Source organism: Pinus tabuliformis, chromosome 2_1 (genome assembly GCF_031772625.1).
Source record: "Pinus tabuliformis cultivar Carrire ecotype Pingquan chromosome 2_1, CPIR1, whole genome shotgun sequence".
NCBI classification, from domain to species: Eukaryota; Viridiplantae; Streptophyta; class Pinopsida; order Pinales; family Pinaceae; genus Pinus; species Pinus tabuliformis.
In genome coordinates this window covers 990,218,564-990,237,021 of record NC_142299.1, presented here as the reverse complement: position 1 = coordinate 990,237,021, position 18,458 = coordinate 990,218,564, and the positions used below count along the sequence as shown (strand labels likewise).

Genomic DNA, 18,458 nt, shown 5'->3' with positions numbered 1-18,458 from the left:
AGAAGTGACCATTCTCCATGTCAATATCTTCCATCTTGACCATTACAATACCCTCCAACTATGTGCATGAGCTAGAGACTTGGGTCCAAAATGTAGCACTATTGACAAACACCTACAATACTTCTACAATATTTGATGCATTGAATCCTAAATGTGCACGCAAAATCTCATTGTGTACACACACATTTCAACATCTTGTATATGCACACACCAATGCCATATGCAAACTCACCTTAACATTTTGTAGCCCACATTAATGTCATATGCATACCAATAACACTAACATTCACACTTATAAGACACCAACAATATATAGCACCAAAAAGAATGAAAAATCATCAACAAATATAAAACCCAACAATATTTAAAAATTAATACACATTTTACAATAATACATATTTAACATACAAATATAACGTACAACTGCAAACTTTTTGCGATTCTATTCCCACATCTTTTTGAATTATATCATTTACCAATTTTGATAAAAACATATCAATAAAATTCAGACAATAATTAAATATTATTTATTTGCATTTTAAATTAAATATTGTTTATTTGCATATATATATATATATATATATATATATATATATATTTTTTAAATTTTTTATTTTTATTTTTATTTTGTTTTTCAGTAAAACCCATGTAAAATTTATACATTAAAAAAACCACCTATAATATTGGGAATAGTCCTAGAACAGAGAGTTACCCTGAATTTAATATATGATGCCAGTATGGATACTTTCGGACGTTTGAATATTATAACCTACCCGAATTTGCTTGTCTCCTTATTAACACCAGAACATTAATGTCCGTTTCGAATGGGTTGCTCGCCAAATAGACGAGCAGGAAAGAGGAAGAAGGATGCAATGGCAGTGGGAGAATGCAACGGCAGGGGCAGTCGCTGGATTCACCACTGTTGCTGCTCTCCACCCCCTCGATGTTGTGAGAACCAGATTTCAAGGTATTTATATTTTACAGTTCATTTATATTCTAACTCTCTCTGTTATTCTTTGAAAGTGATGTTGAATGTCTTTCACTTGCTTACTCTCAGTTAATGATGGACGTTATACTCAACTTCCCCACTATAAACATACGCCACATGCTCTCTTCTCTATTGCTCGAGCCGAGGTGAAGTTCATATCATTCCATCCACGCTTCATATTAAATTTCCATCCATCCGATCCACACTTATTTATTTATTGTATTAAAATTGACGGATAATATACCATCGAAACAGAGTTTGGCATTTTCTTTCTTATGTGGTCTTTGAAGCTCTCAGAATAACATTAGCCCAGTTGATCGACTGTCTTGACGCAAGATTGCTCATAGCTACAGAAAAGGGGCATCCAAAATGACCAGTTCTCTTATTCTACTCATTCCATTTCGTCAAAAACAAAATGAAATCTGGGTGAATCCCTAGTTTTATTGCTGTATCTATGTTAATTTATAGCCGACATGTTTGAATTTGGTCTGAACACAGGTCTTGCAGTGTGATATATGCTCAGTTTTCAATGGTTGTATTTAAAAGGATTGTGATGGATTGGAACTGTTATATGACTTTATGGTTATAAATCAACATGTCCAAGTACTTACAAGGGATTAAAACACAAATAGGATGCATCGTATCCTTTTGGTGGAGAAAATTACATTTTTATATTATATTCACATTTAAAATATTGTAATTGTACAACATGTCTCCGTTGGAATACTTCTCAGGTCTGGAGCATCACAGACTCTATCATGACTGATACAAACCAGATGAAGGGGAGCCCGAGGCCCCCCATGTACTGCTTACTGATTGAACTGTTGGCCGAGAAACTTGCTGACGCCAAACATTACATAATGTACCGACTACTTTAACATAAACCAGAGCTGCAGTTAACGGGGTCTTGGCTAGATGGTAAAGCAGGGGTGTTTCATACCCCCCACCAAGACTCAAATCCCCCAAAAACCTGTTTCGGCCATCATAGGCTGTCTTGCCTGTGCAAGAAATCTGTTTCAAACAGCTGGGGCCAGGCTCAAGTCATGGGTTACCTTGCCGAAATAGATATCCCCACCCATGACTTCTTAGCTGAAGGGACTTTCCTCAAAGTGTTTTCAGCCAGCTAAACTGCATTGTAATTACTAATATTCCCAGATTGCGAAAAGGCATGCTTAATCAAGCTAAACTGCATTGTAATTACCAATATTCCCAGATTGGGAAAGGGCATGCTTTCTACATAGGAAACATCTTGCCCAAAAAACCCAATACTACAAGTAAACTGGATGTCATGACTTAAATGCTGACTAGGCTCTAGAGGCAACTGTAGAACTAAACAAACAAAGTTGTAACACAAATCATTGATTGAAATTACTCGAGGGGATAGACTTTGGTCGGTCCCACTTTTTGGTGCTCCATGCTTACTTGGAAGTCTATTTCTATACCCGGTTGGTGCCTGTGAGGGGCCATGTTGTCAGGTTTGTGCATTCATCTGTCACTGCCACTATAACAATGTGGAGTTTCAGCTCCATTAGCTCCACTGAGCAATGTAATCGGCAAACCTTGAACTGTGGTTGATGCTCCACAGGGCTGTAATGTGCTTGGTGGGCAGTGAGGAGTTTCAACATATTGTTAAGGAAGCTCTGAGTAACATTCTGAAACCCCAGTCCTAGCTAAGTTGCATGGAAATGGATACAAATGCCAAAGTTTTTTGAAAAGTATGGGTTTTGGATATGGGGAACCAATATATTAAAAATTATTCCAAAAAAACACGAAGGAGAAACATAGAAGATTCAGGATTTTGAATAGATTTTACTCCAAGTTGTTCTCACAAGTTTATAAATGCAGATTGCTATGAGAAATTTAAATTTGTGGGTTTTGGGATGTGGAAGGGGCCTCACTCTTTGCTTTTATTATTTTATGTTTTAATGCTTTCTTAATGAATATTTTTTTTGGATGATTCGTCAAATCAATAAGCCAAATGGCAAAAACAGATTTCAAGCATATCCTTTGGTGCTTCCAAGTTGGAAACATATCTAGAGCAGATCCAGATGCAAGTCCACGAAGAACAAATCTTGGATTCTCCATAGGTGTATCTGGTAGTATAGTATCTTAGTGACTTTGAAGGAGAAACTATCCAATAGACAATAGACTTTATGCACTTGTTAGCACAAGAACTTGGGGAACAACGTGAAAGTACTTAGTAGCATGGTTTTTAAACTAGGTCAACTCGAACTTGGTCGAGTTGACCATAAACCCTCTTTCTTTGACCCTCTACTCAATTTAGGGACCAATTTGGTCCCAAACCGTTCCAACTCGGTCAAATCCATACCCATTCGATTGAGTTGGTCATCTTCCTCATTGTGGCACACAATTTGAGGAAACATTAAATTAAAAAAATCTACCTAAACCCTAATTCTTATCACCCTAGACACAAACTATAAAGAGACCACCCGCACCTCTTTTTGCTTCACACCTACTAGTACTACTACTATAGCTGTAGATGTCCCTGACGAGTCCAACAAGTCTGAAGACTCTGAGTAGAAGATTGTCTTGTAGCTCATGCCGAGGATCCTATTTCTAGCAATGATGATGAGTTTTATTATTGATCATGGTGATCAATGGTTTGTAGTAGGCCATAGTTTGTAGCATGTGTTTTGGACTCCAAAGGCCATTTAGACCCTCATTGATTATGGATTTTATTTATGATATGTATTGCACTCAGTGCCATTTTGATATATTCTCCCTTACATGATATATACATGAGTAAATTTTGCATATTTTGTCTTTAATGGTTTGACATTCTTTAAATTGTAGTTTTGCATTAAAATTTAAATATCTTATGAATTTTTTAGTAACCTGAGTCATTAAATTCAAACTGCTCTCAATCATGGCCAAGTTTGAGTTGATTTTGAGTTGACCCTCGGTTGATTTCATGGTCTGTTGAGAAATCTAGGGCATTACATAGATTAGGTTCCTTGGGAGATTTCTCTTAGACTTTGACATTTTCTTGTGATTGCTATTTTCTTCTTATCAGTTCTTCTTTCAATTTATTACGTTCCATTCATCAAGACAACTGCCAAACAAAGAAGATCACAACAAGGGACACAAGATGTAGCCACTCAGCGAGGGCAAAACCCCTCCAATTGGAAAACCTAGTCCAACGCTTCCACTAGTAGATTCAAATAAAGATGAGACAATCCAAGACCTTATAGACCTAGACAAAGGCCTTCTCCAATCACCAAGTCAGCCCTTCCTTCCAGTAGATGATCCCAGTCAAAGTCTCCAAGTGGCAGCTTCCCAGTAGCAGCTTCAATCCAAAATTTCGGCCCCCCAACTATAGATTTTCAGCCTCGAGCTTCAGAACTTGGGACTTGTAGTAGATACAAAATTTCGGCCTCCCAACTATAGATTTTCGGCCCTAGCGTCAGAACTTGGGACTTGCAGTAGATGCAGAATTTCGGCCCCAGCTACAGGCCAGTAACTTCACACGTGTGAGAGAAAGGTTGTCCAAAAACTTGATTTAGGTCTTCCAACTTCTTCTATCCTTCTTTAGCTACTTCGCTCTACTTTTCTACTTCTCTTTCTTGTAGATCGAACTTGTTGAGTGAGTGTTCGAATAGGTCGAGCTGCCTCTCTATATATAGCCTTTCTGTTGGGTCAAATTGCCCTAATGTAGGTCGAATTCATGGGGACAGGGCCGACTTGATGTGGAGGTGACAAATAACCCTTTTGACTCAAAAATAATTCTTTTTACATGATACAAAAGCCCAAGAAGGGTCTAATAAAAATGACAATGACTCTATTGACTCAATACAAAACCTAGAAGCCTTCAATGGAGGCTTTGACCTAGAAACCAATGACCCAAGCATGAAACCCATGCTTTAATAAGTCATATTCTTTAATAATGAAATTTCTTTTGACAAATACAATTATGAAGACTGACACTAGTTACATTCTTCAACACTCCCTCTTAACTAAGGGAGATATTCATAATTACATACGCGTAAAAGTACATGGAAGATCTCAAAATGATATGAACTACGAAGAGTTCTAGCACACGCAGTGCTATACATTAGCTACCTGACCAAGGAACTCTAATCGGGTGGGACTAAGGTGAAGTCAAGCTTTAGCTACCCTAGGTACCATCAGGCTTTTAAGCTCTATCACCAACCTAGGGATCTAGGTGCATATCCAAGGTCAGAGCTCCATGACCAATGCCACCCTCCCTACTTCGGGATCTAGACATCAACACATAGGTCGACTAGATGTCCTCCCAAGCATCTTGCCATAAGATGCTTCATCTCTCCTAATCAACTAAATCAGATATATCCACCAATCCAAGCATGCTTCAAACGTTCAACCTTTTATGGAGAGATCCTGCACAATCACAACCCCAATCAGTAATAAGCCTTCAAATATAAATACAAGTAAACACAAACCTTCGGGATCTTTAATCATTTTGATGCTACTTATATCATCATCAAGTCATCCAAATATAACTTGTTGGAAGCTTTCTTCTTTCATTTTTTCAGGAGCACCAAATACAACCTTAGTACTTCTCAAGTCTTTTGTTTAGAACTTCATAAATCACGAACATTTATCTGTAGTACTTCAGTTTCATTCTTTCTTCAAAATATTCATTGTCAAAATATGCCCTCCGTCTCAATTGGGGAGATATACCCTTTCTTCTATCCAGACTCCCTCTCAACTTAAGGAGATCAACAACTTCATAAATCACGAACATTTGTCTGTAGTACTTCAGTTTCATTCTTTCTTCACAATATTCATTGTCAAAATATGCCCTCCGTCTCAATTGGGGAGATATACCCTTTCTTCTATCCAAACTCCCTCTCAACTTAAGGAGATCAACAACTTCATAACATCAGAGAAACTTCATCCTTTCAAGGCTTCATTCATGGCATCAAGGTTATCTTGATCTTCATAATTCTTATAACTTCCTTCATTATGAACATCTTCAATTGAAGATCACGTACATGCAAAACCTTAATAGCAAGTACAACCAAATACAAATCGAAGCATGAAGTTAACTATAACAAAATCATGTCATTACAATGGAAGCATCAAATCATTCATGCTTTAGACATCAAATACCTAAACCTAGTTAGGTTCATAATCAACAAGGGTCATATCTTTTATATTCTAGACTTCAACTTCTTACTAGGGTTTTGTCATAAACCCTAGACTCCATCTTCGAGACACAAAGCCTTAGATATCAACAATTCAATCAAATAACAATCCTACTATACATCTAAGGTTTCAACAATATACTTTTAGAATTACATGTTAGACTCTACTAGGGTTTGTTGCAAACCCTAGATTTTATCATCAAAACTAAATCACAAACAATATTATCATATCCTAGAATATCAATCTCTACTAGGGTTTTGTTACAAACCCTAGATTTCACAAATTAAAACATGAGTATCATCAATTAAATTAGCATACTCGCATATACATATCTAGGATGCACTAGCATTCAATATTCATACCTACTAGGTAAACCCAAGACACAAACATCAATACATCAAAGTTATATATACAACGATTTCGACCAGACTAGGGTTTCGATCAAATAGTTGAATATACACTCAGGGTTTCATTCATAGGATCTTATTATAACTATTACAAGGGTTTTGATTATAAAGCCTAATTTATCAAACCCTAAAGATCTAGATTTCATTTAGACATTAACAGTAAACCCTAAAGGACTAGGGTTTTGATGGTTTCATTCATAGGATCTTATTATAACTATTACAAGGGTTTTGTTTATAAACCCTAATTTACCAAACCCTAAAGTTCTAGATTTCATTTAGACATTAACAGTAAACCCTAAAGGACTAGGGTTTTTATCAAAACCCTAAACTTCAAAAGAGTAGGATTTGTAGACTTCATCAACAATCCCTAATTAAACTAGGGTTTCATTATTAACATTGATATACCCTTAGCAACAAGAGGCTAGGGTTTTACAGTGAACCCTAAGGGTTAGAGTTTCACAGGAACGATCAAATAATAAGTGATAGATTAAGGGTAGATTCAATCTAATGATTAACCACCCAAACAAGAATCCTTATGATTCAGAAGAACTAAACATGAAAAGGGTTAGTGATCAAAATAACCATACCTTTTGATATGAAAAGATCTAGCTACAAATAATTATACATACCTTGTGATTTTTCAAACCTTGTAGGATTTAGTTTGAAAGATTCCTTTAGTACCAAAGCTCCTTATAAACCTTTCTCTAAAGATTCCTTATTTCTTCCTGCAAACTTAGTTTTGTGAAATAGTACCAACAATCATTGGCAATCATTTTCAAGAGCATGATTACAGGTTCGGGATTTCATATTCAAAACTTGATTTTAAATTTAATTCTTATTAGGGATTTCAATCTTTACCCTAGACTAACTATAAACAAGGATTTCTATATGAACCATCTAGGGTTTTACAATATTAGATACATTGAAATCTTTCAAGTCCTAGAACATTATAAGTAATTGAACAAAATAAATATAAGTACCTCAGGGTTACATACCTTTAATTTGATGATCTATTGGACTTGTTGCATACACATTTGTTAGATAAGGAACAATAACAATAACAATACTTACTTGATTTCTTCGAGCTGGTTCTTGAAGCGTTGAATGCCCTTGTTTCAATCTTGTAGTTAAGGAGGCTGTCAAATATTGAGGAAGCTTCAAGATCAGATCTTTCCATATTTTGGATGTGCCCAGGATGATTGTTCTTTTCGGTTACCAGGATCTGCCTCTCTTATTTGGATTTTGACTTTGAATATACATATGATAGTCTTTATAAGAGAAGAGATCTTTTAAGAGTAGCTGTTATGATAATTGCTGAGGTTGGTTTCTTGTCATACTCGTCCAGATACATACTCGGCTTCCAAGGTCAACTTTCTATATCATTGTTGAGGTTCAAATTTTGTATTTATATATTCTGAACAGAGGATCTTTTACCACCCAACATATTACTGTAATACCAATGAATTGCTTGTTCCAAAATGATGACGTGAAGGAGAGTGATATATCAATCAACTTTGCTCAGATTTTCGGCTCCTTTCTGAAAGTGATGGTAGCCAGTTTTAGGGCTTCCAATATATGCTCAAAATTTAGAAGGAGATCAACTCCCTTCCACAATGATTGTGGATACCAAAATGAACTTGTAAGATATACAACCAACTCTCTCCTTTGAGGAATGATGATGATATATTCACAAATTTTTGTAGCGCAAAACTAAGTCTTAAATGATGATTTCAGATCTTTTAGAGAAGCCTTACAGCTTCTCTCTTCTCCAGATGGCTCGACTTTCCATGGGCTTCTTAATTAACCTTTTGGTCCTCCAAACACAAATTTTTATGCCTTGTAACCTTTGATGACCTTTTTCCTGTCCTTACACTAATGAACCATGCTCTGATACCATGTTGAGTATTCTAGGGCATTACATAGATTAGGTTCCTTAGGAGATTTCTCTTAGACTTTGACATTTTCTTGTGATTGCTATTTTCTTCTTATTAGTCCTTCTTTCAATTTATTGTGTTCCATTCATTAAGACAATTGCCAAACAAAGAAGATCACAACAAGGGACACAAGATGTGGGCACTCAGCCAGGGCAAAACCCCTCCAAGGGGAAAACCTAGTCCAACTCTCCCACTAGTAGATTCAAATCAAGATGAGACAATCCAAGACCTTATAGACCTAGACAAAGACCTCTCCAATCACCAAGTCAACCCTTCCTTCCAGTAGATGATCCTTGTCAAAGTCTCCAAGTGACAACTTCCTAGTAGCAACTTCAATCTAGAATTTCGGTCCCCCAACTATAGATTTTCGGCCCCCAACTTCAAAACTTAGGACCTGTAGTAGATATAGAATTTCGGTCCCAGGTTCGATCCGTTAACCTCGCACGTGTGAGAAAAAGGTTGTCCAAAAACTTGATTTAGGTCTTCCAACTTCTTCTATCCTTCTCGGGCTACTTTGCTCTCCTTTTCCACTTCTCTTTCTTATAGATCGAACTTGTTGAGTGAGTGTTCCAAGTAGGTTGAGCTGCCTCTCTATATATAGCCTTTCTGTTGGGTCAAATTGCCCTAATGTAGGCCGACTTCATGGGGACAGGGCAACTTGATGTGGAGGTGACAAATAACCTTTTTGACTAAAAAATAACTCTTTTTACATGATACAAAAGCCCAAGAAGGGCCTAATACAAATGACAATGACTCTATTGACTCAATACAAAACCTAGAAACCAATGACTGATCTAATAATCACCCAATGAGTGACCTCAGTTAAGAATTATTAATTAGAGGTATTACAGACTCATGTGCTGGTGTGTGTCTATGTTATTTAAGCAACGGATCGATCAGATTGCAAATACACAGACACTTGAAATGGAAAACAACAGAGAAATACAGTAAGCAAATACAAGAACACAAGGAATTAATAAAGAGTTCACCCTATCCTCCAGGGCTACATCTCCGGTCCAGCTTTCAGTGGTGGCCTTATTTTATTGTGTCTTCAAGCAGAGAATTACAATGAAGGAGCTCAATAGGAGTCCCTTGAAACAGATTGGCTTGGCAGGGTGGTTCTTGGATTTCCCAACCCACTGGAGTACACAAACTCTCTTCTTTACTAGCTCTTTGACCTCTCTGGTCTGACAGATCCTCTCAGGGATGGCTTGGATCTCTCAAGCTCTCTGGTGCTCGATGCTGCCTTTGGTCAGCTCGGCCCTCTGTCCTTTTTCTGCTTTTTTTGCTTCACTGGTTCTTCTCTTCTCTGTCTTCTGTCTTTGGTGTTTCATCTTTCGGTTCCCGACTCCTTCCGTGTCCTTTCTGTTCTCTGTTCATGGCTTTAAAGCCATTTGGGCTCATGGCGGTTCGGTTCCTCTTCCACCTCCGTCGATTCGCCTGCTTGCAGCTGCGCTTGGAGTTCCCTGTTCTTGGCGTCATCATCAGACTCACAGGGATGGCCACTTGTCCTCCTGCGAACTGTGCCAGCTTGCCTCGTCGGTTCGTTTCTTTAGTTACGTTACGAAATGAGTCATTTGCCACCGTGGCGGTCCATTCGGACTTCAAATTCTTTCATATCGCGGCTTAATCCCTCGTCAATTCCGTCTTCTCCATTGGGCGCGATCTCAGCTGTTAGATCTGGAGCCTATAGATCCGACGTCGTTCGCTCATCCCGCGCGGTTGACTAACTTGACCGTTAACACACGATGAGCGGCGGTTTTCTCTCTCCTCCGCTTGCCATGCGTCGGGCGATGAGTGGAATCGCTCCTTTTTCATCAAAACTGTTTACCGCCCATGGATGCCCCCGATCAATATCGCCGGTTTTGGAGCGGGTCCCGCTTTTAGCGCTTAGCCTTTTGTCCCACGGTTTTCCCGACTCCCACATGACCGTGTGCTCGGGGCTTCTCCACTTTGAGGGGTTTTGCCTAGCGATGCGCGATCCCTTCTCTGTTTCCCGATCCGGGCCTCCCAGGGGCTAATTTCACCTCCCGCGCAGTCTCCATGGGCCTCGGTCAGCGCGCTTTGACCGAGGTCCTCGTCGTTCCACGCTGGCTGCCATTGCCACTGGTTTAGAGGTGTTTTTGATCGCTGTTTAAATTCTTTGAAGTCTGTCCCGACCTGGTACAACCATGGCTCTGTTAATCACTCTTTATGGATCCAATTCGGATCAATGACCCAAGCATGAAACTCATGCATTAATAAGTCATATTCTTCAATAATAAAATTTCTTTTGACAAATACAATTATGAAGACCGACACTAGTTACATTCTTCAACACGATCAAGTCTGAGTTTTAAAACACTGCTTAGTAGTTTAGCAAAAACTTATGACAAGCACAACAACTATGTTTAACTAGATGATGAAAAAACATGTTAGATTTCCTTAAAACCCAGTAACTGATTCACAATTTTCTAATTGTAGAGCCCATAAATGCAAACAACTGTTGCATTGAAACTTAAATTGCAAATACATTGAGTTTTCTAACTTAGCATGCACAATGGAAATTAAATAATTCAGAAGCCAAACACATCTTGCACATAGAACACAAGATATACCCAGGAAACCTCAACTTCGGGGAAAACCTGCAACTTTGTGTGTGTTTTTCTATTAGCTCAGAAAATAAACTCTAGAAATTTTTATAGCAAGGGAATGCTTCCCTTTTACAACAAATCCAACTTCAACACCCGATACAACCCCTGCGCACTCTTGCTAACCCCTGCCACTCGTGCTATTGTATGACTATGCTGATTCCACCTTTTGCGCATTGTATTGCCACACTGGTTCTAGAATAGGAAGAGGCTATTCGACCCCTTTCTTCTGCCCCATGAGAATACTTCGTCATTCTTCTTCAAGAAATATATCCAAGTCTTGCGAGAGAAATCATCCATAAAGATAGCATAATATAGATATCCTCCTAATGAGTTCACGAGCATCATACTAGATAGATCAGAATGAACCAATTGCAATATGTCGGTAGTCTTGCTATCACTTGAGGGGAATGGTCCCCTTGTATGCTTTCCTTTGGCACACCCCTGACAAACACCTTCATGTTCTACTTTAAATTCGGGCATACCTGTCACCATCTTCCTCACATTGGGTAGAGCCTTATAATGTAGATGAGCAAACCTCCGGTGCCATAATTCGGATTGAAGTGATGCATTGCAAGACATAGCTCCCAATGGACTTCCTCCAACTTGATATAGGCTAACAACCCTGAAGCCAAGTGTAAATGCATCTTTGAAATTTTTATTCCACACATGTACCTTTCCATCGATGAATGCTACCTTGAATCCTTTGTCCTCCATTGCCGAGATAGATACCGGGTTCTTCTTTAGATCAGGTACATATAGTACTTCTTGTAGATGAATGGTGTTACCTTGATTCAATTGAAGAGTAACATTCCCAACTCCCTTCACGGGATAGGTGGCATTGTCTCCAAGGATAATTTCCAAATTTGTATCCTTTTCAATCAGATTTGAAAGAACTTCCTTATACCCAGTGAAGTGCCTTGAGGCACCACTATCAATCAACCAATTTCCCAAGGTGTCAGGAGGAGATGCAATAGATGTTGGAATTTCTAAGTCTAACTGTTAGAAACCCTTCATTTACTTTTCTGATTTATTTCTGCGTACTTGTTCTCATTAATTAACAAGTTATTTACCATGTAAATACTGAAAATAAATACAATTACATGCTCAACACATTACAGATCATCAACTGAAGGAAACAAAACAAGCACACAAGTAACACCGTTGTTTTTGGACCAATGTCCCCGGGAAAACCCAATGCGGGAAAACCGTTGCAGCTATCTGAGGGTTTTATTATTATGCAGTTTCTGAATACAATCTGGGTGCCAAAACCGGCTCACCCAACAGAGAATAATCTCGACAATAGTACCTCTCTACTCGGAAGCAGATATTCCGGCTGAAACCTCGGATAAACACTTCGACAACTCCCAGCTCCAATTTGCCCCACGAAAACCCTAGCCTCTGCCTCTAGGGATTGCGTCAGCCCTTCCTGGCCCTGCGTCAACCTTTGGAGGCACTGTTGCATCAGCCTCTGCGTCACCCACGCTAGCTCTCTCAGGTACTGCGCAGCTCCTGGTTGCCTCTGCATGGGCCCTAGCTGGCTTTGCGTGGTCTCTAGCTGGCTCTGCGTCCCTCTCTCCCAGCTTCTGTGTTGATTCTCCCGGTACCCTCTCTGCCTCTCTGCTTCTGTATTCACTGCCCGTTGCTGCTGATCACTGATTCTATTTCTCTTAGCAAACCCCGCTCTAGAGAATAGAATGACTGATCACTCTGGTGTATTCTCCAAGTGACCCTCAAGCCTCTTTATATACTTTTCTCGTTGACAATTCAACGACCGAGATTAAGTCCCTAATCAACGGCTAAGATTAACTCTGGCTTGATCCATGACTTTTGGACCCTTCTAACACAGTTTTATATTAATACACATTAATATTTTATTTTCCCTAAGTTTAGACTTAGGGACTCCATTCAAAATATTAATTATTTTAATATCTCCCAAATTGTTTAGAATTTGCCCAAACTATTTCTAGGTATTGGAGATCTCATGTGCTTTAGCCTCTCTACCAATTTTCGTGGCTCGAGCACATCCGATGCTACCCCAAATCAACACTCCCTCTTAGCGAGGATTGTGCTCTAGTAATACTCACTGAGCATCACCCTGATCATCCAGCATCGGTCCCTGTGCTGATGCTAGGCCTGCTGCCCAACATCCTCTACATTGTTGCATCATGTACTGCTATCCATGGCCCTGCCACTGCCACTGCTGCATCTGTACGACAGCTCCTTATGCATCTGTGCTGCATCTGCACTGCAACCCCTCTCATCATGCTGCCCATAGCACTACCACTACTAACTGTTGCACTGCTACTCAATTACTAAGAAGTAAGTAACTCATCTCCCAACTCTGACATCTCTGTCAGGCTAAAAACACTCCCGATGCTGAAGCTCCCTCTGTCACTGACAAGTGCTCCCTCTATAACCTCTGCGCTACTGCAACAACTCTGTGCATCTCGCACCGTTGCACACCTTTCTATGCCATCCTGCACTGGTGTAACACTTCCGTGCCTCTCGCACTGTTGCAGCCTGCTAGCCTCGCGCTGTCTTGGGAATCCTGCACTGTAGCTCCCTCTGTTGCTCCATCCGCATCCACCTCTACTGACATTTGCCAATCTTGTTACTCCTCTTCGGGGCTCCTGTAGCAAGGTATAATCCAAGAGGTTGGGTACCTCAAGGATCCTGCCCCTCATCGCCTGTTGTTCGTCTGACTACAACTCGATGTCTCCCCACTTCCGCTCAAGTGGCATGTGAGCACTCATGGCATAGTCATCATTTGTCTCCAATTCCTTCTTTGCCCTTGTTGGCACAGCCTTGGTCTCGAAAGCCACTCCCTTGCTCTTCTTCCTTGGACACTGGCTCGCATAGTGACCCAGTTCCCCACAGTTGAAGCATTTGACCTTGGAGATGTCCTTCTTCTTTCGTTTCTCCTGCTTTTCCTCAGATGCTAGGGCAACATCCTCCTCTTCCTCCTTCTTGATTTTGATCCCCTTGTCGCTACTTCTCGCCTTGCTTAGCCTTCTGATCTCTTCTTGGTGAAGAGTTGCCCACATTTCCTCCCAATCTGGAAGGGTCGCCTTGCCCAGTATGCTTTGGACAAACACCTCCTAGTCTTCTGAGACTGCGTTCAGGGCTGTTCTCACCATCAATTCTTGATCCGGCGTGGCTCCTATGGAAGTCAGCTGATCCCGGATCTCCTTCAATCGACCGAGGAAGGGGTCGATCTATTCTCCCTTTTGCATATGGTATGACTGCAACTGATTTTCTAGTAGCAGCTTTCTCTGCACGGAAGTATGCTGATATAACTTCTTTAGGGCCTCCCACATCTCATTTGCTGTATTCTTCTCGGCAATGTGTGGTACTACATGGTCCTTGACCCCGTCAAGGATGATGCTCTTGGCCCTTGCCATTGCATCCTCGTACTTATCATTATCAGCCGGGTAAACTGGGATCGCTATTGTCCTCAAGGCGAATTGCTTTAGATGGTTCCTGTCGAGAACGGACAAGATTATGGCCTTCTTGACTACAAAGTTTGAGGCTTCGTCCAGTCTGTCCTGGTCTCTTACCCTGTTCACTGCCATCTCGCCACTCCTCTACTCCCCTTCTGGAAGTTCTTAGTGTGACTCCCTTTGAGCCTCGATTTCTCTCCTGGAAACCCCTCTGCCAATGTCGAGATGCCCCCACTTCGATCCTCACTGATCTGGATTTCTTGGCTAGAAATCCTCGGTAGCAACTCCCTCCTCCTTGGTCTTGCCCTGTTAAGTACTGTTCTGACTAGAGTACCCCACCAGCTTCACTCTGCAACTTACCCACAACCTCCTAAGCCCCAACAAACTGAAGGTTAGAGCTTCTAGGCTCTGCGCAATCCCGACACCAGCAAAATTTGCATCCCTTGGCCACGGGCGTCAATCCTTCCTGACTGAGAAAGATGACCGAGCACTTCGTAGGTCGAGTTGGCTCCCCTTTGCCACTGCGCTGATCCTCTTCTCGGCTCAAACTTGATGATGCAGGCACTGTGTCACCCCTTCCTTGCTGCTTCTCTGCTAGGAATAGCTTATGTCACTCGGGACAACTGTTTTCTGCTCTTGCTGCTCTGTTCGGCTGATGTCCTCAGTTCTCCTGTGATCTGCAACTACGCTTTGATACCGTGTTGGAATTTCTAAGTCTAACTGTTAGAAACCCTTCATGTACTTTTTTGATTTATTTCTGCGTACTTGTTCTGATTAATTAACAAGTTATTTACCATGTAAATACTAAAAATAAATACAAATACATGCTCAACACATTACAGATCATCAACTGAAGGAAATAAAACAAGCACACAAGTGACATTGTTGTTTTTGGACCAATGTCCCCAGGAAAACCCAATGCGGGAAAACCGGTGCAGCTATCTGAGGGTTTTATTATTATGCAGTTTCTGAATACAATTTGGGTGCCAAAACCGGCTCACCCAACAGAGAATAATCTTAGCAGTAGTACCTCTCTACTCGGAAGAAGATATTTCGGGTGAAACCTCGGATAAACACTCCGACAGCTCCCAGCTCCAATCTGCCCCATGAAAACCCCAGTGTTTGCCTCTAGGGACTGCGTCAGCCCTTCCTGGCCCTGCGTCAACCCCTGGAGGCATTGCATCAGCCTCTAGAGCCTCTGCATCACCCACGCTGGCTCTCTGAGGCACTGCGCAGCTCCTGGCTGGCTCTGCGTGGGCCCTAGCTAGCTCTGCGTGGCCTCTCGCTGGCTCAGCGTCCCTCTCTGCTTCTGTATTCACTACCCCTCGCTGCTGATCACTGATTCTATTTCTCTTAGCAAACGTTGCTCTAGAGAATAGAATGGTTGATCACTCTGGTGTATTCTCCAAGTGACCCTCAAGCCTCCTTATATACTTTTCTCGTTGACAATTCAACGGCCGAGATTAAGTCCCTAACCTACAGCTAAGATTAACTCTGGCTTGATCCATGACTTTTGGACCCTTCTAACACAATTTTATATTAATACACATTAATATTTTATTTTCCTTAAGTTTAGACTTAGGGACTCCATTAAAAATATTAATTATTTTAATATCTCCCAAACTGTTTAGAATCTACCCAAACCATTTCTGGGTATTGGAGATCTCATGTGCTTTAGCTTCTCCACCAATTTTCGTGGCTAGAGCACATTCGATGCTACCAACAGTAGAGAGGGCAGATTTAAGATAAACTTCTTTTTGCTTGTTATCAACAACATTAGATTCATCATACCTGGAGTTTCTTGATTTTTTGGGAGGGCGACCATTTCCATGTTGAGTAGCGGGAACATTCCTTTTTCCTCTGTTGTTGAATTTGCCATTCCTTTGATTGTTGTTGCCCCTGAAATTGTTGTTGTTGTGGTTGTCATCATCATGAGGCGTATCCCTTCTATTAGGACACTCCCTAGCATAGTGGCCAAACTTGTTGCAAATGAAGCATCTTCTCTTCCTTCCATTTTTGAAACCTGACCTTCCTTGACATTGCTTCTTTGAACTTGCATTGTTCTTTTTAGCATGAGCGGAGAATGCCATAGGATCATTCCTATTTGAAGGCATATCTAGTTCCATCATCCTTGTTTCTTCTTGAGAACATCTGGTCAGCAATTCCTCAAAACTTGGAATCCTATCGTTGTTAAGAATAGTAGTGTTGAACACGTGCCATTCACGAGGGAGTCCTCCAAGGGCAATGGGAGTGAGCTCCCTATCAACAAAAAACTTCTCCAATCGAAAGAAGATCATTTTTGATTTCGGTAATCCTCATGAAGTAGGATTGAATATCTTCATTTCTTCCTTTCTTTATGCCCTTCATTTTGTTCTTGAGAAAGAGAACTTGGTTTGCATTGCTAGCTTTGAACATGCCAACCAACCTGTCATATATCTCCTTTGATGTGTTCAAATTGGAGACGTAAGCAACTAAATGCTTATGAATAGAATCCATGATGATCTTCTTTGCTTTGACTTCACCCTTCTTGTACTTTGTCTTAGTAGTAGCGGATGCATTTGAAGGAGGTTCAGTAATCTTTCCTTGCACATAGTCCATAACATCTTGCTCTTCTAAAGTCAAATCAAGAGACATCTTCCATGCATGATAATCAGACTTATCATGAAGCTTGTCATCAGATTTGAAGTAGGATGTGGAGCCCATTGACTCTTGTCCTTGTCCAACAAATCTCGGTGATTGCTCTTTTCACTCTTGCTTGGGCTTTGTCTTCAACTTACCTATGATACCATGTTAAATATTAGATAACAGTGGTATGTTCTATGGTTAAGATCAATTTACTTCAATTTTCTTATTAGCCCAATATCAATATCCAGTTTAGCAATCACATCAACATGATAGTAAAATGCAGATAAAACATAAGCAATAACAGTAGAAGACAAGCCAAGACAAGAGGACACAAGATATGGGACCAGCTAGGGACAAACCCTAATGTGGGAAAACCCTTGATCAATTCTTCTTATAATTCTTCAAAAGTTCAACACAGAGAGAGAGTACAATATACAATTTTCACTTGCCCATTCAAAGCGAAATTTGACTAGTCAAACAACAATGACATAAAGCCTAACTAGAAAGTCAACGCTGGTCAATTGGGCAAATTTTGACCTCCAAAATATCTCGGTCAAACTCGGTCAACTTGGCCTTCAACAGCTAGTCAAATCAGCCCAAAAACAGTTTGAAAAAGTCTAGTCAAATTTGGTCAATGAAAGTCAATGCTGCAACAAACCCTTATGCAGTCAATGTTGGTCAAACAGTGGTCAAACATCCTCGGTTTTTGTGCCCAAAAATGTGGCCTACCCAAACAGAGATCCTCCACACAAAACTGCAGTCAAAACAGGTCAACGCAAGTCAAAACAACCTCCTGCAATTTCTGTCAACGACTGGAACAGAAAACCATTCTCTTCTTCGCATGTGTGGAGAGTTACCTTTGAAATTCGTACCCAATCAACGAAGGAGAGAGAAGAATGAGTGTGAGAGATGAGATTACAAAATGAGGAGGAGGCTCCTTGTATTTATATGCAATGTTGTGGGCTTGAGGGTGTAAATTAGATGGTTGGCCGACCTTGACAATTTGCCCATAATCAAAATAAATTCATAATTCCATTTATACATGTTAGAATGAGATGATCTTTAGATCAATCCTACACCTCTCGGAGAGAGGAATCCAATAAAAATATCAGTAGCATCATATGAGCTGTCCAAGGTGGAGTTTGGCTCTAGTTGCCAAATTTAACAGTTGGGTCTTCATAATGACATGTAAATGTGATTTTATGTAAAGAGATGTAAAGAAGAAAAACAAATTATTTTAATGCTTGCATCATGGGTTTCATGAGCAAGAGATTTTATTTTTG

The 18,458-nt window shown here is 40.3% G+C and overlaps 1 protein-coding gene across 2 annotated transcripts in view; it reads left to right on the top strand.

The window, feature by feature from the left end:
* The first annotated feature begins 725 nt into the window (after nt 1-725).
* FOLT1 (folate transporter 1) overlaps nt 726-18,458 on the top strand; it is a 339,568-nt gene continuing 321,835 nt past the window's right edge. The window contains exons 1-2 of one of the 2 annotated variants that reach the window (XM_089403631.1): nt 726-967; nt 1,058-1,134. In XM_089403631.1, coding sequence (XP_089259757.1) covers nt 868-967; nt 1,058-1,134 — 177 coding nt within the window. In that variant the 5' untranslated portion in view covers nt 726-867. The remainder of the gene's footprint in view (nt 968-1,057; nt 1,135-18,458) is intronic. The other variant, XM_089403630.1, reaches the window with a different exon arrangement.